Raw genomic sequence first — 20,794 nt, 5'->3', positions numbered from 1 at the left:
GCTCTGTGAGAAACAGGAAACAAATTAAATTGTTTCTTTTGAACATGTCCGAGCAGTTCAGAAAATTGAAAGTGCCAGGGAGAAATGAGATCTCAGAAAATAATTGGGAGAGGAATTTCAATGACAATACACAGAGTGTAGTGCAGAGTGAGGAGCCTCTCAGGCAGTGCCATGGCTGGAGAGCTCTCTGATTATTAATAAATCCCTGTAAAAACAATCACAGCAAAGCTTCTGGCGTTCAATGTGTTCAGTACATTCTGCATTCCCTGTCTCAAACACCTGCAGAGCCTTTGGCAGACAAACAGCCCGGCTTGAACTAATGAAATTTACTGATGGTTTAATTTTTGGGATTTTGTGTTTGTTTTCCCCGAGCAGCACCCTCACCACTCCTCCCTGAAGGAGGAGGTGTCCGACGTGGTCCGGCAGAAGAAGAAATACCTGAAGAAGCCCAAGCTGGAGTGTGTGGTGACCCCTCAGCCCCTGGCTGAGCCCTTGCCCGTGCTCAGCAAGAGTGACATCAAACAGTACGACTTCCACAGCTCTGATGAGGATGAGTTCCCACAGGTAACCCCCAAATCTCAGTGTGCACAAGTGTCCTGGTTTAGGGCAAATTTGTTAAAGAATCTGCAAAAGGAGGGAAAGCAGAAAGCAAAACCCAACCGGTTCGGGAAAAAATTCCTCGGAGAGAGGTGGAAAGAACCTGTTTATTTCAGGCACAGCACCCCCAGCACACAAAATGAACAATACCAGGTGACACCGCTCTGAGAAAGATGGCAAAATCAGAAAGTCTCTGTTGGGGGTGGTTGCTCTGTTCTCAGTCCCTCCGGCGCTGGGGCAGCTGCTGCAGCCAAACCCTCCGTGTTCCCAGGTCCCAGTGCGTGTGGGATCTCAGCACCTCAGCACTGAGGTGCCACCGAGAGCACCCTTGGGGGGCTCGGGAGTCCTGGAATGTTCCAGAAGTGTCTGGTGGCTGCACTTTGATCCTACACAGGAGACGACACCTGTATGAGGACAGGAGGGTTTCACCGGGGTGAATGGTGAAGGGATTGGTTAATTAGAGAGTGAAACACAGGGTTTAGGATTTCTGTACAGGGGGGTTTAGAGAAGTAAGATGGAGGAATTGGGGCGTGTCCTGTTCTTCTTTGTCGGGTTTTTGCGGCTGTTTGGATGGCCTGGAAAGGCCCGGAGTGGCCTTGGGACAGCCCACGTATCGAAGGACAAGAAGAGGCTTCAGTTCTTCTTTCGGTTTTTATGTTTATTAATTGTTTATCTAAAAGATTTTCTCTCGGCCCGACAGAGCTCTGCTCAGCAGCCAGCCATGAGCACACTCCCTGCCCTCCGGGCGGTCACCTATCTTTATACCCAAAGTTACGTGTACAATATTTATCATTTTTCCCCAATACCATTTATTCTTATTGCCCGGTGCACTTTTAGTGATAACCAATCCCAAAGTGCCACCATCACCACAGAAGATGGAGGAGAAGAAGAAGAAGAAGAAGGACAGGACACGCCCCAATTCCTCCATCTTACTTCTCTAAACCCCCCTGTACAGAAATCCTAAACCCTGTGTTTCACTCTCTAATTAACCAATCCCTTCACCATTCACCCCGGTGAAACCCTCCTGTCCTCATACAGGTGTCGTCTCCTGTGTGGGATCAAAGTCCAGCCACCAGACACTTCTTCTTCTTCTTCTTCTCCTCCATCTTCTGTGGTGATGGTGGCACTTTGGGATTGGTCATTACTGAAAGTGCACTGGTTAATAAGGGTAAAAAGTATTGAGGAAAAATGATAAATATTGTACACGTAACTTTGGGTATAAAGATAGGTGACCGCCCGGAGGGCAGGGAGTGTGCTCATGGCTGGCTGCTGAGCAGAGCTCTGTCGGGCCGAAAGAAAATCTTTTAGATAAACAATTAATAAACACCGAGACCGAGAAAAGAACTGAAGCCTCTTCTGTTCCTTTGATACGCGGCTGCCCCAAGGCCACCCTGGGCCTTTCCAGGCCCTCCAAACAGCCGGAAATCGGACAAGTCTGGAGCAGGTTCGAGATGGTCACAGAAACAGGAGAGGAGAAACAATCCAGGCAGCAATGTGGGCTGTTAGCTAGAACTAGCTAATAGGCAGAGGCCAAAGCAGAGCAGAAGCAAGAGCAGAAAAGGGAGCAAGCAAAGCAGCAAGCTAAGCAAGAAGTGAAAACAGCCCCATGTACTGCTTGTCTCTGTGTCCCTGATAAGAGAAACCCAAACAAAACTTCCACTCTTCAGAGCCGGTCTAAAGGCACAGAACAGATGAGTGGGGATACAAACATCATAATGTCACCCCAGGACAACAAGGCAGACATTCCTGTTAGCTGGCATTTGGCCAGTCTGGCTTGTCCCAGCTCTGAATATATTTAAAAGCTCCTTGTGTAAACTGAGTTTTCCTTCCAAGCTGTGATAAACATGGCAGTTTTCATATATAAACACAAACTTTTATAATTAATACAATTATACAAATATGGCAGTTGGGAGAATGACATTGTTTTCTCATTACATAAACACAAATTTTTATAATAAATACAATTATACAAATGTGGCAGTTGGGAGAATGATGTTGTTCTCTGGTCCAGGTACCCTCACCTGTGTCAGAGGCAGAAGAAGAAAATGATCCTGATGGACCTTGTGCTTTCAGGAGAAGAGCAGGATGCCAGTATTATGCTGTAAGAACATGCAGAATTATGCTGTGCTGTTGGGTTTTGGGGTGGTTTCTTTAATTTAGGTTGCATAGTGCCAGTGTTGGAGTTCTGTTCCCACTCTCACCACCAAAGCTTTGATGCTTTGCTGAGTCCAGAGACAATTGCAGGAGCATCCCCTTCTCTGCTTGGCTCTGAAGGCTCCAAGCTGAACTTCCCACTTGCTTAGAATTCACCCTCCTTTCTTTTTTCCCTTAGCCTGTGAGTTGATTCCTTTGCCAGGAGATGTTGAGATGACTGAAAACTTTTATTTTCATTTCCTCCAACGTTACCATTGCTGTTAGATGCAGAGTATTTAACAGCCTAAATATTAGAGTTTATTAGAAGCTGTTATTGGTTAACTGAACACAAACCACGTGTATGATACCCAGCAGTGCTCTTGGAATATAAAATTGCCTTTTCTTTCTTCACAGCCTCGTTTGGACCAAACAAATTCTTCGTCCGAAGGCCCAGAATTGGCAGAATTGGACAAGCTGAGGTTCAGGCATTGCCTTACAACCCTCACCATCCCAAGGAGATGTATAGGGTTTGCAAGGAGGAGGATTGGCAGGGGTGGAAGGTACAGTTGGGTCCTTTCTAATGAATTCTTCAAAGGATAAAAGTATTAAAGAGAGCTGCTGAAGCTAATGCTTCTCCTCCTCCTCCTCTTTGCCCAGGGTGATCATGGACCGAATATCCACAGAGCACGATCCTGTCCTGAGGCAGATTGACCCCGAAATGCTCAGCAGTTTTTCAAGCTCTTCCCAGACTTTAGACTTTTCTTCTAATTTTTCACGGACCAATGCTTCCAATAAACCTTGTGAAAACAGACTGTCCCTTCCTGAAATCCTAAGCAATATCAGATCATGTCGACTGCAGTGTTTCCAGCCCAGGCTACTCAACCTCCAGGACAGTGATAGTGAAGAATGTACCTCAAGGAAAGCAGGGCAGACTGTGAATAATAAAAGAGTCTCTGCAGCATCTGTAGCTTTATTGAACACCAGCAAGAATGGCATATCAGGTAGGCAAGGATTTGGCTGTTTCTGGCATTTAAAATACTGAATTTTGGTTTTCTTTGTGGCTGGATTGGTGAGATCTTCAGCACTGGTGTGGACCTAACCACAGCTCCAGCCTGACTACAGAAACTGCCCACAAACACTGCTTTCAAACCTTATTCAAAAAATTCAAACATTGAAACCTTATTCAAAGCAGGGATTCTGCTCATATGAAGTATTGTTTAGGTCTAATTAAATCTTAATGGCACTAATTGGCCTAACCTTGTTTAAGGGTAGAAGGATGCTCGTTATGAATGCAAAACAAATCTGGTGGTTTCTTGGGGAGGGTGGGTGGAGCTCATTTTTGTTGGCAGTTTTCATTTTTCACTCAGACAAATGTAGGAAGTTCCTGAGTGCCCTGAGCAGGCATGAAAATGGTAAAAAATTTGATAGTGGGAGAAAAACTTGCTTTAAGCTTAAATTGAGCAGTGTTTGCATGAAGTGTTTGCTTCATGAGCTAGAGTTGTAATGGCTCAAGTTTTAACACTGTCACTTCTTTATGATTAGGAAAGAATCATAATCATTGATACTTCAAAAATCTGATAAATTGGAGATCCAGCAAATGAAATCTACAACAAGCAGCTGAGTATATCCCCACTCCAACCTGCTTTATAAACCAGGACAATTAAATAATAGAATAGGTTGCCTATGAATTCCATCATTTCTGTGGTTGTGGAATGTCCCATCTCTCTCAAAGCTGCAGGAATGGGTATTTATTCTCCAATAATGTATCTCTAGAATTCCTGGGTGCTGTTACATTGCTCTGACAGAGACCCAGAATATTTCTTCCAGTATGGTCACTGTAACCTTCAGATTGTTCTCTGCCATGAAAAGATTGGCACAGGAGCATTTTCCTGCTGCATGAAAATCAGATATCATGTATTTCATATTTTATATAGATATTTTTGGAAGACCTTGAAGGCCTGAGGGATCACAGCTGGGGCAGAAAGGGGCACTTCAGTGTGATGGGATTATTGATAAACACCAAGAGCTGCTAAAGAAATAGCTGAAAAATGAATAAAACCAAATCTGACGGATCCAAGCCACTTTTTTTGGAGGAATAGTAATAAACTCGTGGTATAATTTTAGAAATCATCTGAGGAATACATTTAAATTAAATGGAAATCCCTCAGTAGTTGAAGCACATTATGCATGGAATTTATGGCTGGGGAGGACCTTTTTTGTCACAGATTTAAATTCCAAACCAGATCCTGCAGTTCTGGAACAGGGTCAGACACAATAGACAGCAGAATTCTTCCCCAAATAACTGAACCAGCAAGAGGCACTGCTGCTGGGTTTCCTCACTGGTAAATAGGGAATAAATTTTAAAGGGGCAGGTTGTGCATTAAATGAGCACAGGCATTGTCACTGCATTTATTGAAGTCATTCTCTTTGGGAAGGGATTGTTGAAATCAGTTAATTTTACAGCTGATTTCATATTCCCTCCAGAGGAAATGGTGACTTAAAATGATTATTTTTATTTTTTATTATTTTGTTTTGGAGAGAATTGAGGAGTTCCTTTAATTTTTGGTACACAAAAATATTTAAAATTACCTCTGGATTATATTTTTTCCCTGTACTAGTAAAGCAACTCTGGTATTTCTTCAAATGCATTGTACAGACAGAATGTTTTTTATTTGAAAGCCTGGGACTAGACTTTTCTTCAAAATACCTAATGAGTGCATGAAGAAGCAGTTTTGGAGCTGAATTATTCTCTTGCTCATGTTGTAAGCACTGCAAATGGGAAAAGGATGTCCCTGGAGAGAGGTCAGCTGCCCATGATGCTATTCCCAGCTGAAGGGTTTTGTTTGTGGAACAAAATTTTACTTTTTGAGGTATTTTTTTCCCCAGCCTTTAATGCCATGTAGGAGTAATTGAAGCCATGGCACTTTTGGGGCAGCCTGCAGAGGGTGATCTTTGGTTAAAGCCTTCAGGTGCTGAGAGAAGTGACAAAATCCAAACCTTGCAAGGAGAGGGGAGCTGGAAGGGAAGGCTGAAGTGACTTTTCCCCTTTTGTGGTGCATTTTTCAGCCCAGCCAGGCTCTGATAAAATAAAAACCCCCTGAAGGTGCAGAGCTCTGACCCTGCTCACAGCTCTGCCTTGGGCATGGTCACAGTTTGTGCTTTTTTCTCCAGGACCCTCCAGGTGTTTGATTTGGCAGAAAGAAATGATATTTAATGTGCTAATGAGCATCTGCTGGTTCATAACAAGTGAACAGCTTGGCCTCTGGATAAATACCTGAAATTCAGGCACATACAGGCAGAGCAAGGGAATATTGAATTCTGAATTACTTTCCCTGTGTCCTGGAATAGAGTGTTCCATGACTTTGTGGTCTGTGACAAACTGGGAAGGAAAGGAGATGGAAAACATGAAATCTCACCTTGTTCTTAAAGAGTTTTCTGTAAAACAAAACACATTTTCTGGGACTTGTTACCTCAGAACTTAAAAATAGAAATATATGTAATATTCCATAGTGCTGTTCTTGGCCGTGGTGCCTTCAGCAGTGCCATGTGTTTTGTGAGGGAATGTAGCAGGTTGAGCTGATTTAACTTGGAATTAAATTCTAGGTAACAATCTGTGAGAGGAACCAAGTAAAGCTAAATGCAAGATAAACTTGGGTTGGAAATTATAATATTGCTAGAGTTTAAGAGGAATAATTTTTAAATAATTGGACTTTTAAGTGCTCTCCTAATATGGTTGAAACCTGCTTTAATAATGTAGCAGTAAAGAAGAAGTTTCAGTTCTAATTTCTTAGCAATCCTGATTCTGGTATTTTCCCCCAATGGAATTTCAGGAGAGCCAATTCCATTGGGTTCTCAAAAATAAACTTACTGTGGCACCTCTGAACTCATAGAGCATTTAAAACAATAATTGGCAGATAAAACCCCCCATGCCAGACGTGTGCTTCCCTCAGGGCAAAGGGACAGCAAGAGAAGCTGGGGGGAGAATATTAAAACCAACTTTTGTAACTTCATTCCCTTCACGTGTTGGGATGAATGCTAATGCTGGGATGGCATTAACCTGGTTCTCAAAAATAAACTTACTGTGGCACCCCTGAGCATTTAAAACAATAATTGGCAGATAAAACCCCCCATGCCAGATGTGTGCTTCCCTCAGGGCAAAGGGACAGCAAGGGAAGCTGGGGGGAGAATATTAAAACCAACTTAGATTCCCTTCACGTGTTGGGCCTGGGGTATTACTGGGGTGACATTAACCTGGTTCTCAAAAATGAACTTATTGTGGCACCCCTGCACTCTTAGAGATTTAAAACAATAATTGGCAGATAAAACCCTCCATGCCAGAGGTGTGCTTCCCTCAGGGCAAAGGGAGAGCAAGAGAAGCTGGGGGGAGAATATTAAAACCAACTTTTGTAACTTCATTCCCTTTATGTGTTGGGCCTGGGATATTACTGGGGTGACATTAACCTGGTTCTCAAAAATAATCTTATTGTGGCACCCCTGGACTCTTAGAGCATTTAAAACAATAATTGGCAGATAAACCCCCATGCCAGATGTGTGCTTCCCTCAGGGCAAAGGGACAGCAAGAGAAGCTGGGGGGAGAATATTAAAACCAACTTAGATTCCCTTCATGTGTTGGGCCTGGGATATTACTGGGGTGACATTAACCTGGTTCTCAAAAATGAACTTATTGTGGCACCCCTGAGCATTTAAAACAATAATTGGCAGATCAAGCCCCCCATGCCAGAGGTGTGCTTCCCTCAGGGCAAAGGGACAGCAGGAGAAGCTGGGGGGAGAATATTAAAACCAACTTTTCTAACTTCATTCCCTTCACGTGTTGGGATGAATGCTAATGCTGGGGTGGCATTAACTTGGTTCTCAAAAATGAACTTATTGTGCCACCTCAGAGCATTTAAAACAATAATTGGCAGATAAACCCCCCATGCCAGATGTGTGCTTCCCTCAGGGCAGAGGGACAGAAAGGGAAGCTGGGGGGAGGATATTAAAACCAACTTAGATTCCCTTCATGTGTTGGGCCTGGGGTATTACCGGGATGACATTAACCTGGTTCTCAAAAATGAACTTATTGTGGAACCCCTGCACTCAGAGCATTTAAAACAATAATTGGCAGATAAACCCCCCCATGCCAGAGGTGTGCTTCCCTCAGGGCAAAGGGACAGAAAGGGAAGCTGGGGGGAGAATATTAAAACCAACTTTTCTAACTTCATTCCCTTCATGTGTTGGGCCTGGAAGATTACTGGGGTGACATTAACCTGGTTCTCAAAAATAATCTTATTGTGGCACCCCTGCACTCTTAGAGATTTAAAACAATAATTGGCAGATAAACCCCCCATGCCAGAGGTGTGCTTCCCTCAGGGCAAAGGGACAGAAAGGGAAGCTGGGGGGAGGATATTAAAACCAACTTTTCTAACTTCATTCCCTTCATGTGTTGGGATGAATGCTAATGCTACTGGGGTGGCATTAACCTGGTTCTCAAAAATAAACTTACTGTGGCACCCCTGAGTATTTAAAACAATAATTGGCAGATAAAACCCCCCATGCCAGAGGTGTGCTTCCCTCAGGGCAAAGGGACAGCAAGGGAAGCTGGGGGGAGAATATTAAAACCAACTTTTGTAACTTCATTCCCTTCACGTGTTGGGATGAATGCTAGTGCTGGGGTGGCATTAACTTGGTTCTCAAAAATGAACTTATTGTGACACCCCTGCACTCTTAGAGCATTTAAAACAATAATTGGCAGATCAAGCCCCCCATGCCAGAGGTGTGCTTCCCTCAGGGCAAAGGGACAGCAAGGGAAGCTGGGGGGAGAATAATAAAACCAACTTTTCTAACTTCATTCCCTTCATGTGTTGGGCCTGGAAGATTACTGGGATGACATTAACCTGGTTCTCAAAAATGAACTTATTGTGACACCCCTGCACTCTTAGAGCATTTAAAACAGTAATTGGCAGATAAACCCCGCCATGCCAGAGGTGTGCTTCCCTCAGGGCTAAGGGACAGCAAGGGAAGCTGGGGGGAGAATAATAAAACCAACTTTTCTAACTTCATTCCCTTCACGTGTTGGGCCTGGGGTATTACTGGGGTGACATTAACCTGGTTCTCAAAAATTAATTTATTGTAGCACCCCTGCACTCTTAGAGATTTAAAACAATAATTGGCAGATCAAGCCCCCCATGCCAGAGGTGTGCTTCCCTCAGGGCAAAGGGACAGCAGGGGCTGTGGGAAGGGGAATGGTCCAGGAATCCTCTGCCAGTGGTCACTGGGAGAGAAGGCACCAGCCCAGCCCAGGGTGCTTTGTCCTCAGCTCTGATTTTTGGGCTGTGCTTCTTTCCTGCAAACCAGGCAAATCATTTCTCTTGAGCTTTTGCCTAAAGCCACTGGGGATAAAACCACCAAAGATAGAAACTGCTTAAAAGCTACAAAAGCTCTGAATTCTTTTGTTACAAATGAACTCCATGAAAGCACACAACCAACAAACACAGCCTGACCTCTCCTTTACATAATCTGTGAAGAGTTTGGGTGCAGCTGACATGATTTGTGTCATCCTCACCCACCTGAGCTGCTCTCTTGCCTTTCCCACGTGTGTTTGTGTAACTGTGGCTCCTTTGTTTCCCTCAGTCACAGGGGGCATCACGGAGGAGCAGTTCCAGACCCACCAGCAGCAGCTGGTGCAGATGCAGAGGCAGCAGCTGGCGCAGCTGCAGCAGAAGCAGCAATCTCAGCATTCCTCCCAGCAGCCACACCTGAAAGCACAGGTACTGCTCCCACCCTGCATGTGGCTTTTGCTCACGGGGCTGCTCGGCTCTCACAGCCAATGGGACACCCCAGAAATGTGGGATCATTTAGAGGGAGTTTAAAACACTTTGCTCAGGGGGGTTTGAACAAGTTGGATGCATTTTACAAGGTGAGGAAGAGACTTTGTAGCTGAATGTGCTGCCTGCATCCACAGAGTAAAAATACCAACTCTTCTGTTTTCACTGGTTTTGTCCTCCTGCCTCTGAAGAGACTTCATTAAAATTACCTTCAATGTAATGTGTTCTGTTATGAGCAGATACTCAGTGAGCACTAAAATTTGGTACCTCTGAGAGGAAAAGGAGACCTTGCATATTTGCATATTCTGGCTTCTAAAAGAATCCCATTTTTCCTCTGCAATCCCTTACAAGGGATTTTTGCAATGTATTTTTATATTTACATATGGATATACATGTCACATATTTTTCCATTGCCCTTATTATTCTGTTAGCTTCTCCCCAGTAAAGTATAAAAACTGTTGCTGTTGTCTGTTACTAGGAAAATATATATTACTTTGAGCATTTTATATCTAATTGCTTGTGCTGGTTGTCCCTTCCCCTCAATGTTTTCTACTTCAGTTAATCAGGGATTCTGTGTTGGCAGATACCGATGGCATTTTTTGTAAGTGTAAAGAAACAATGCCAAAATATTTAAACCAAACAAATGAATTTTGGATCTTTAAAACATTTCAAGCTTCTCTGCAAAGTCATTTTCTTAGTTAATATAAATTGGAATTGCAGAATTAATGTTCTTTCCAGTAAGAATGGTGAGCCTTTCCAGTAGGAGCTGGGCTAAGAGAGTGGGATTCCAGAATGTGCTGGGCACTTGTTCTGTGGCACAAATCACAGAATGGAGGTACCACAAATCCTGAGCATCCCTGAGGGTTGCAGCTGCCTGGAGACAGAACAGAGAAGGTTTAAGACGTGGTTGTTTTCTTAGAGGAAACATCTCCAGACATGGGGTATCCTCTGTGGTTTGGGTTGGGAGGGACCTTAAAGCTCATCCAGTTCTCCCAGGGACTCCTCTCATTATCCCAGGGTGCTCCCAGCCCTGTCCAGCCTGGCCTGGGACATTCCAGGGATGCAGGGCAGCCCCAGCTGCTCTGGGAATTCCCAATGTCCCACCCATCCCTGCCCTCTGGCTCCTGTCCCTCCATCCCTGTCCCCAGCCCCTCTCAGCTCTCCTGGAGCCCCTTCAGGCCCTGCCAGGGGCTCTGAGCTCTGCCTGGAGCCTTCCCTTCTCCAGCCATCATCCACAATTCCATGTGCTGCTCTGGCCCAGCATCAGGATTTGGGAGGCACCATGGGGAGAAGGCAGGGAGGGGTAAGAAAAGGAGATTTTGGAACAATGATTTTGCTGCATTTTGTCCCCAGAGAGAATCTCCAGTTCTTGGAGCTTCTCCGTGGCCTCCTCAGGACTCGCTCCAGAGCTTCTCTGTGCCAGGGCCTGCCCACCCTCCCAGCCTGGAATTCCCAATTCCCAACAATTCCCAGTGTCCCATCCATCCCTGCCCTCTGGCACTGGGAGCCATTCCCTGGCTCCTGTCCCTCCATCCCTGTCCCCAGCCCCTCTCAGCTCTCCTGGAGCCCCTTCAGGCCCTGCCAGGGGCTCTGAGCTCTGCCTGGAGCCTTCCCTTCTCCAGGCTGAGCAGCACAGAGCAGAAGTGATTTGTTTGCTGAGGTCTGGCCTGACTGCATTGGGCAGCCCTTGTGTCACCCCCGTTTGGACACTGATTTCCAGCTCCTCATCGCTGGTGCCACAGAAATGTTCCACGTTGTGGTGCATTAGGGCACACATGGAATCTGTATTTATTTATTTGCTTTACCTGTGCACTCTAGCAATCCTAAGGCACATTTCCCTTTGTGGTTGGGTGATTGAGAGCCACCTTTTCCTCTTCCTGCAGGGCTCCAGCACCTCTGACTGCATGTCCAAGACCCTGGATTCAGCCAGTGCCCACTTTGCTGCCTCTGCCGTGGTCAGTGCGCCGGGCCCCGGGCGCAGCGAGGGAGCCAAGGAGCAGAACACCAGCCACAACAATATCAACGGTGTTGTCCAGCCTTCAGGTGAGGAGGCCTTGAAAACCCCAGCCTGGAATGAGCTGGGAATGTCACCTGTTCTGAACCATCACCTGGTCTTAGTGCTGATTTCTAAAATATTATTAAACAACAAAGAAAATCAGATTTCTTCATTGTGATCGTTTTAAGTATTGTTCTCTGAAGTGCTTTGGAGCAGTGGTTTGAATCATGGAGTATCCTGAGTTCATTTTGTTTCACAGTTTGACTAGATGGACTTTTTGGTAAATATTTTAGTGACATTTCCCTGTCAAATATGAAGTTCAAGGCAAAATAGTATTTTCTATTACTGTCCCACAAGGATGATCAAAGTCCAACTCCTCAGGACAGCCCTGAGAATCCCACCCTGTGCCTGGGAGCCTCGTCCAACAGGTGTTGTTAAAATGGATATAAAACCACCAAGTGCTCTTTACCTTGGAAGAGCATTATCTGCTTTTCCTTTTCTAGTCTTTATCTTCTAATAACCTGTTCAGATCAAAACTCTAGATGACAGCATTTTAAAACCAGTGTGAGTGTGTAATGAAAGAATAAATCAACTGCTTAAAACATTTAAGTACTTTGAGAAGGAAATGGAGAAGTTGATTCATTATTTGGTTGTTACCTCACTTGTATATTCAGCCAAAAATGTACTGCCCAACCTTTACTGGCATTTCTTCTGACATCACTGTTAGCCTCAAGTTTCCCTGCATTTAGGATTTGTCCCAAAAAGTGCCCCCTGCCACCCTCCTGTGGTGCTGCTTGTGCTGGTGCCATCTCCACAGTGCCAAGAGGCAAATGGGATTTGGGCTGCCAAGACAAAGAGGAGGCTTTTAAAGTAATTTGTTGTTTTAGCAGCTAATGATGTGATTAGTTTTATAGACCTTCTGCCAGGCTGGGTTAATGATAATATGAAATGAATAGAGGGAGAAAAAGCACGACTGAATAAAATCAATAAACTGGAGCAGTTCCAGGATGGGGAGGGAGATCTGTGTGTAACTCTCTGAGTTCATAGCCAGGAGGGCAGTGCTCTGAGGGTGGAAGAGCAGCACATGGTGCTGCCTTGGAGCAAGATTTAGAGAATAAAAGTGGGTATTTATTAAAGGCCTTCAGTAGATGCACCTTGAGCAGTCAGAAGCCTCTGAGAGGCCACACACAAAATGGAAAATGATCACAAGTGTTTCAGATAATTATGAGTTTGGTCCATTATTTGCATATCAGGGGTTAATCCTCCAGTTACATTTTCAGGTAATGAAGTCATACACCCCCAGTTCTCCCCCCTGCCAGCTCACTTTGGTTTACACTTTTCTGGGTCTGAGACAGTGAGGTGTCTGAGTTTCAGGCCTTGAGGGGTTGTCTTAATAAAACAGGAGAACAGCAGCTGACAGGCTGTGGAGTTTTAGAGTTATCCCCTAAAGCAGTACAGGATCTGAAAAATATAAAAGCTAAATCCTGAGGCATCAATGGCAGCGTGCCAAGCTGCCACTTCTGCCTTTTACCATTTTGTGAGTCTGTAAAATATGGACATCAATGACTTACACACTGAAAGCATTGCCCTTGAGGTTAATCTTTGCCTTTTCATCTAAGAAACCTCACCTTTTTAACACCCACCATTATTCTGCCTAACAGGAACCTCCAGAACTTTATACTCCACCAACATGGCTTTATCCTCCAGCCCAGGGATCTCAACTGTACAGCTCGTAAGGACAGTTGGCCACAGCACCACAAACCACTTAATCCCAGCCTTGTGCACGAGCAGCCCTCAGGCTCTGCCCATGAACAATTCCTGCCTGCCCAGCGCCGTGCACCTCAACAACGTCAGCGTTGTGTCTCCAGTCAATGTTCATATCAATACACGGACTTCAGCGCCCTCGCCAACTGCCTTAAAACTGGCCACAGTTGCTGCCAGCATGGACAGAGTGCCAAAGGTAACTCCCAGCAGTGCCATCAGCAGTATAGCAAGGTGAGTGGGGACAGGGCGACTGGTTTTGTGGGAGCTGGAATCGTGGGATTGTTTGGGATTATTCATTTTGTGCTTGAATTGTGGAAGTGTTTGCGTAGGAATCACCGAAGTCAGGGTCCAACCCAGGACTATCAGAGCAGGGCACTGAGTGCCACCTCAGCAGTGCCTCCCTCAAATCCCTGGGCAGTTCCAGTGCTTGGCAGCCCTTTCCATGGAGAAATCCTTCTTTTTGGGGGAGTTTGAATCATGGAATCTTTTGGGTAGGAATCACCAAAGTCAGAGTCAAACTCAGGATTCCCCCTCACCTCATCAGAGCAGGGCACTGAGTGCCACCTCATCAGTGCCTCCCTCACCCCCCTGGGCAGTTCCTGTGCCCATGGAGAAATCCTTCTTTTTGTGGGAGCTTGAATCATGGAATTATTGGGAATTTTTAATTTTGTGTTTGAATCATGGAATTATTTGGGATTATTCATTTTGTGCTTGAATCGTGGAATTTTTTGGGTAAGAATCAACAAAGTCAGGGTCCAGCCCAGGACTCAGCAGAGCAGAGCACTGAGTGCCACCTCAGCAGTGCCTCCCTGACCCCCCTGGGCAGTTCCAGTGCTTGACAGCCCTTTCCATGGAGAAATCCTTCTGTTTTTGGGAGCTTGAATTGTGGGATTGTTTGGGATTATTCATTTTGTGCTTGAATCGTGGAAGTGTTTGCGTAGGAATCAACAAAGTCAGAGTCCAGCCCAGGACTCAGCAGAGCACTGAGTGCCAGCTCAGCAGTGCCTCCCTCACCTCCCTGGGCAGTGCTTGGCAGCCCTTTCCATGGAGAAATCCTTCTTTTTGGGGGAGCTTGAATTGTGGGATTGTTTGGAATTTTTAATTTTGTGCTTGAATCATGGAATTATTTGGGTTGAAATCACCGAAGTCAGAGTCAAACTCAGGATTCCCCCTCACCTCATCAGAGCCGGGCACTGAGTGCCACCTCAGCAGTGCCTCCCTGACCCCCCTGGGCAGTTGCAGTGCTTGACAGCCCTTTCCATGGAGAAACCCTTCTGTTTTTGGGAGCTTGAATTGTGGGATTGTTTGGAATGATTCATTTTGTGCTTGAATCATGGAATTGTTTGGGCAGGAATCAACAAAGTCAGGGTCCAGCCCAGGACTCATCAGAGCAGGGCATTGAGTGCCACCTCAGCGGTGCCTCCCTCACCTCCCTGGGCAGTTCCTGTGCCCATGGAGAAATCCTTCTTTTTGTAGGAGCTTGAATCATGGAATTATTTGGAATGATTCATTTTGTGCTTGAATCGTGGAAGTGTTTGGGTGGGAATCACCAAAGTCAGGGTCCAGCCCAGGACTCACCCTCACTCATCAGAGCAGGGCACTGAGTGCCACCTCAGCAGTGCCTCCCTCACCTCCCTGGGCAGTTCCTGTGCCCATGGAGAAATCCTTCTTTTTGTGGGAGCTTGAATCATGGAATTATTGGGAATTATTAATTTTGTGCTTGAATCATGGAATTATTTGGGATTATTAATTTTGTGCTTGAATTGTGGAATTGTTTGCGTAGGAATCAACAAAGTCAGGGTCCAACCCAGGACTATCAGAGCAGAGCACTGAGTGCCAGCTCAGCAGTGCCTCCCTGACCCCCCTGGGCAGTGCTTGGCAGCCCTTTCCATGGAGAAATCCTTCTTTTTGGGGGAGCTTGAATCATGGAATTATTGGGAATTATTCATTTTGTGCTTGAATCATGGAATTGTTTGGGATTATTAATTTTGTGCTTGAATCGTGGAAGTGTTTGCGTAGGAATCAACAAAGTCAGGGTCCAACCCAGGACTATCAGAGCAGAGCACTGAGTGCCAGCTCAGCAGTGCCTCCCTCACCTCCTTGGGCAGTGCTTGACAGCCCTTTCCATGGAGAAATCCTTCTGTTTTTGGGAGATTGAATTGTGGGATTGTTTGGAATTATTCATTTTGTCCTTCAGTAATGAAATTATTTGGGTCAGAATCACCAAAGTCAGAGTCAAACTCAGGATTCTCCCTCACTCAGCAGAGCAGGGCACTGAGTGCCACCTCAGCAGTGCCTCCCTCACTCCCCTGGGCAGTTCCAGTGCTTGACAGCCCTTTCCATGGAGAAATCCTTCTTTTTTTGGGAGCTTGAATTGTGGGATTGTTTGGGATTATTCATTTTGTGCTTGAATCATGGAATTGCTTGGGTAGGAATCACCAAAGTCAGGGTCCAGCCCAGGACTATCAGAGCAGAGCACTGAGTGCCAGCTCAGCAGTGCCTCCCTCAAATCCCTGGGCAGTTCCAGTGCTTGGCAGCCCTTTCCATGGAGAAATCCTTCTTTTTGGGGGAGCTTGAATTGTGGGATTGTTTGGAATTTTTAATTTTGTGCTTGAATCATGGAATTTTTTGGGATTATTAATTTTGTGCTTGAATCATGGAATTTTTTGGGATTATTAATTTTGTGCTGGAATCATGGAAGTGTTTGGGTAGGAGTCACCAAAGTCAAAGTCAAACCCAGGATTCCCCCTCACCTCATCAGAGCAGAGCACTGAGTGCCACCTCAGCAGTGCCTCCCTCAAATCCCTGGGCAGTTCCAGTGCTTGACAGCCCTTTCCATGGAGAAATCCTTCTTTTTGTGGGAGCTTGAATCATGGAATTATTAGCTTTGTGCTTGAATCATGGAATTATTTGGGTTGAAATCACCGAAGTCAGAGTCAAACCCAGGATTCCCCCTCACCTCATCAGAGCAGAGCACTGAGTGCCACCTCAGCAGTGCCTCCCTCACCCCCCTGGGCAGTTCCAGTGCTTGACAGCCCTTTCCATGGAGAAACCCTTCCTGATGTCCCACCTGACCAGGCTCTGCACCAGAGGGAATCTGTTCCACCTCCCATTGGCTTCTCAGCACCTTCTGCATGGCCTTGGCAAACCACAGTAGCTGATTTTGCAAATTAACCCCTCAAATAACCTGCCCTGCCTTTAGGCACCTGTACTTTGGTCAGCTTCTACTGTGTTTGAATTTTAATAATTCTATTTGTCCCTTTTCATGCAGCATTTTCAAGTAAATTCTGTCAAATTATCCCCTTGTTCCTTCTAAATCATTGTGTAATATTGTAAGGTACAGGCTGGCACATATATTTTTATATTTATATGTGGATATATGTGTTACATATTTATGTAAAACACACACCAGAAAACAACCCATATCTTACATATAAAATCATAATTCATAATTGTTTAGGTTGGCAAAGACCTTTAAGATCATCAAGTCCAACCATTAAGGTATTTATATAATAAAATTATTATATAATTTTATATTATTCTCATTGAACAGCAGCACTGTTATTTCAGAATACTTAGATGATGTTTCATAGGAATGGCAGGAGCTTTGCAGTTGGCAGATTTTTCTCAAAATGGCAATATTTGGGATTTTTTGAAGTCTCTCCTGGATGATACGGGGTTTCAAAAAACAAGAAGTCATGTTTGTAAATTGGAAAAGTAAAAAATGGGTATTAATAAACAAGTCAAAATATGCAATCAGTGAGTAGAAGTGTGTGGAAAATATGAAATTAATAAGTGTGTGGAAAATATGCAATTACTGAGTAGAAGAGTGTGGGAAATATGAAATCAGTGAATAGAAGTGTGTGGAAAATATGAAATCAATGAGTAGAAGTGTGTGGAAAATATGAAATCAGTGAGTAGAAGTGTGTGGAAAATAAGAAATCAATAAGTGTGTGGAAAATATGCAATCAATAAGTGTGTGGAAAATATGCAATTACTGAGTAGAAGTGTGTGGAAAATACGAAATCAGTGAATAGAAGAGTGTGGAAAATATGAAATTAATAAGTGTGTGGAAAATATGCAGTCAGTGAGTAGGAAAATGTGCAATCAGTGAGTAGAAGAGTATGGAAAATACGAAATCAATAAGTGTGTGGAAAATATGCAATCAGTGAGCAGAAATGTGTGGAAACTATGAAATCAGTGAGTAGAAGTGTGTGGAAAATATGAAATCAATGAGTGTGTGGAAAATAGGCAATCAGTGAGTACAAGAGTGGAAAATATGAAATCAATGAGTAGAAGTGTGTGGAAAATACGAAATCAATAAGTGTGTGTAAACTATGAAATCAGTTGAGTAAAAATGTGTGGAAAATATGAAATCAGTGAGTAGAAGTGTGTGGGAAATATGAAATCAATGAGTAGATGTGTGTGGAAAATATGAAATCAATGAGTAGATGTGTGTGGAAAATACGAAATCAATAAGTGTGTGGAAAATATGAAATCAATGAGTAGAATTGTGTGGAAAATAGACAATCAATGAGTAGAACTGTATGGAAAATATGAAATCAATAAGTGTGTGGAAGATATTAAATCAGTGAGTAGAAGTGTGTGGAAAATACGAAATCAGTGAGTAGAAGAGTGTGGAAAATATGAAATAAATGAGTAGAAGTGTGTGGAAAATATGAAATCAATAAGTGTGTGGAAACTATGAAATCAGTTGAGTAGAAGTGTGTGGAAAATATGCAATCAGTGAGTAGAAGTGTGTGGAAACTATGAAATCAGTTGAGTAAAAATGTGTGGAAAATATGAAATCAGTAAGTGTGTGGCAAATATGCAGTCAGTGAGTACAAGAGTGTGGAAAATATGCAATCAGTGAGTAGAAGTGTGTGGAAAATATGAAATTAATAAGTGTGGAAAATATGCAATTACTGAGTAGAAGTGTGTGGAAAATATGCAATCAGTAAGTGTGTGGAAAATATGAAATCAGTGAGTAGGAAAATATGCAGTCAGTGAGTAGAAGTGTGTGGAAAATATGAAATAAATGAGTAGAACTGTGTGGAAAGTATGAAATCAATAAGTGTGTGGAAAATATGAAATCAGTTGAGTAAAAATGTGTGGAAAATATGAAATCAATAAGTGTGTGGCAGATATGCAGTCAGTGAGTACAAGAGTGTGGAAAATACGAAATCAGTGAATAGAAGTGTGGGGAAAATACGAAATCAATGAGTAGAAGAGTGTGGAAAATATGCAAACAGTGAGTAGGAAAATATGCAATCAGTGAGTAGAAGAGTGTGGAAAATACGAAATCAATGCATGTGTAAAATACACAGTCAGTGAGTACAATAGTGTGTAAAATACGCAGTCAGTGAGAGAAGAGTGTATAAAATAGGCAGTCAGTGAGTACAATAGTGTGGAAAATATGAAATCAGTGAGTAGAAGTGTGTGGAAAATTTGAAATCAATGAGTAGAAGTGTGTGGAAAATATGCAAGCAGTGAGAGAAGTGTGTGGAAAATATGAAATCGGTGAGTAGAAGAGTGTGGAAAATATGAAATAAATGAATAGAAGAGTGTGGAAAATATGAAATCAGTGAATAGAAGAGTGTGGAAAATACGAAATCAATGTGTGTGTGGAAAATACGCAGTCAGTGAGTACAAGAGTGTATAAAATACGCAGTCAGTGAGTACAGGAGTGTGTAAAACATGCAGTCAGTGAGTACAATAGTGTGGAAAATACGCAGTCAGTGAGTACAGGAGTGTATAAAATACGCAGTCAGTGAGTACAAGAGTGTGGAAAATACGAAATCAATGCGTGTGTGTAAAATACACAGTCAGTGAGAGAAGAGTGTATAAAACACGCAGTCAGTGAGTACAAGAGTGTGTAAAACACGCAGTCAGTGAGTACAACAGTGTATAAAATACACAGTCAGTGAGTACAATAGTGTGTAAAATACACAATCAGTGAGAGAAGAGTGTGAGCCGTGCTCTGACTGTGGCTGCTCCTTCCTTGCAGAGAGAACCACGAGCCGGAGCGCCTGGGCCTGAACGGGCTGGCAGAGACCACAGTGGCCATGGAGGTGACATAACCCCCCAGCTGTCCCTGAGTGCAGCCACAGCCCTCTGTGGGTCACAGAATCACCCACACCCCAATGGACTCCCGTTCTATCGTGTATTAAGTCGATATATAATGTAAATTTTGTAAAAATTGGGAAAATCACTACCTTGTAAAATAGTTTATTTGTATCATCAATATTATTTCTGTTACTTGAATAGTAGATATTCATCATCATGCTTTTGCACTTGAATTTGCAACTGAATGGATTAAAAAAATAATTCTTTAATGGGATCATGAGCATGACATGGGATCCTGCATCACTTGTTTAAACTATTTATTTTGCCATGTTTACATTTTGTATCTTGTACAAATAAATGCAACTTTGTGTCTAAAAAAAAAAAAGTTAAAGATTCATAGCTAGGAAACAAAAATTCTTGTAATTTTTTTCTAAAGGAAATGTAAAGTTTTCACTTGGTTCATTTTGTTTCACAATTTGACTAGATGGACTTTTTGGTAAATACTTTAGTGGCATTTCACTGTCAAATATGAAGTTCAAGGCAAAATAGTATTTTCTATTACTGTGCAGGGGAAAGGGATGGATCGATACATGCAAATTTAATGTAGTAACTCACTTTTCCATATATTTTGAATGTATATTTCTATTTATAATACCAGTTTATAAAAAATAATTACACAGGAGAGGAGAAAAAAAAAAAAAACTGACTAGGAAAATTATGCATCTGGCACATGTCCAAATGTGCAGATCTGAGAAAATTTTCACCTTGATGCCATTTTATCCGAAGACTGCGTATTTTAACCGGCTTTCAAACTGTACCACACCACATTAAAGGATATTTTACCAGGTATGTATTGCATTCTATATCATTGCAATAATTCATTATTGGATGTCTAGCTATCGAGCCATCCCAGGTGGTGGGGGGGGGAGGGAGGGTTGTGGCAAGATTGTCTTTTCAATTTTGGAGAGTTTTCCTGTGGCTACAAGGCAAGTAACGGGTTGGAAAAAGTCTGACTGTAAGCGTTGGACACCTTGGTAGTGTAGTGTTTTAGTGACTTTTTTTATACGGTTCTTGTACATTAGATACGTGTAGTGGTGTTTCCGAATGTTTGTTTATGCACTAGTTCAGACAACTTTCCCTGTTACTTGTTCTTGATAAGTGAAAACTGCAGGGAAATAAAAATACATATCAAAACCTGCCCATGGTGCAGATGTGGTTATTTCACAGAGTGCAAGCAGGGCCAGCAGCATTGCTCTGATCCCAGCACAGGCACAATCCCAGCAGGCTGCAGGTGATGGCATAACCTGTGCTAGGGGAGGGCTGGGGTGTGTGGGGGTGATCCCAGGATGAGGGAAGAGATGAGGGTTTCAATAGGCTGATTGATTATTTTGTGATATATATATTACATTAAAAC

General features: G+C 43.5%; 1 protein-coding gene across 2 annotated transcripts in view; it reads left to right on the top strand.

Annotated features, from left to right (window-relative positions):
• The window catches only part of EPC2 (enhancer of polycomb homolog 2), a 48,466-nt gene extending 27,888 nt beyond the window's left edge, over positions 1–20,578 (top strand). For both annotated transcript variants that reach the window (XM_074547844.1, XM_074547845.1), the window contains exons 7-14: positions 376–564; positions 2,609–2,698; positions 3,145–3,290; positions 3,388–3,731; positions 9,361–9,497; positions 11,438–11,597; positions 13,212–13,545; positions 19,322–20,578. In XM_074547844.1, coding sequence (XP_074403945.1) covers positions 376–564; positions 2,609–2,698; positions 3,145–3,290; positions 3,388–3,731; positions 9,361–9,497; positions 11,438–11,597; positions 13,212–13,545; positions 19,322–19,394 — 1,473 coding nt within the window. In that variant the 3' untranslated portion in view covers positions 19,395–20,578. The remainder of the gene's footprint in view (positions 1–375; positions 565–2,608; positions 2,699–3,144; positions 3,291–3,387; positions 3,732–9,360; positions 9,498–11,437; positions 11,598–13,211; positions 13,546–19,321) is intronic.
• Positions 20,579–20,794: the final 216 nt, after the last annotated feature.

Source organism: Zonotrichia albicollis, chromosome 10, assembly GCF_047830755.1.
Source record: "Zonotrichia albicollis isolate bZonAlb1 chromosome 10, bZonAlb1.hap1, whole genome shotgun sequence".
Taxonomy (NCBI): Eukaryota; Metazoa; Chordata; class Aves; order Passeriformes; family Passerellidae; genus Zonotrichia; species Zonotrichia albicollis.
The sequence above is the reverse complement of the archived record's forward strand: the minus strand, read 5'-3'. Positions and strand labels throughout refer to the sequence as shown.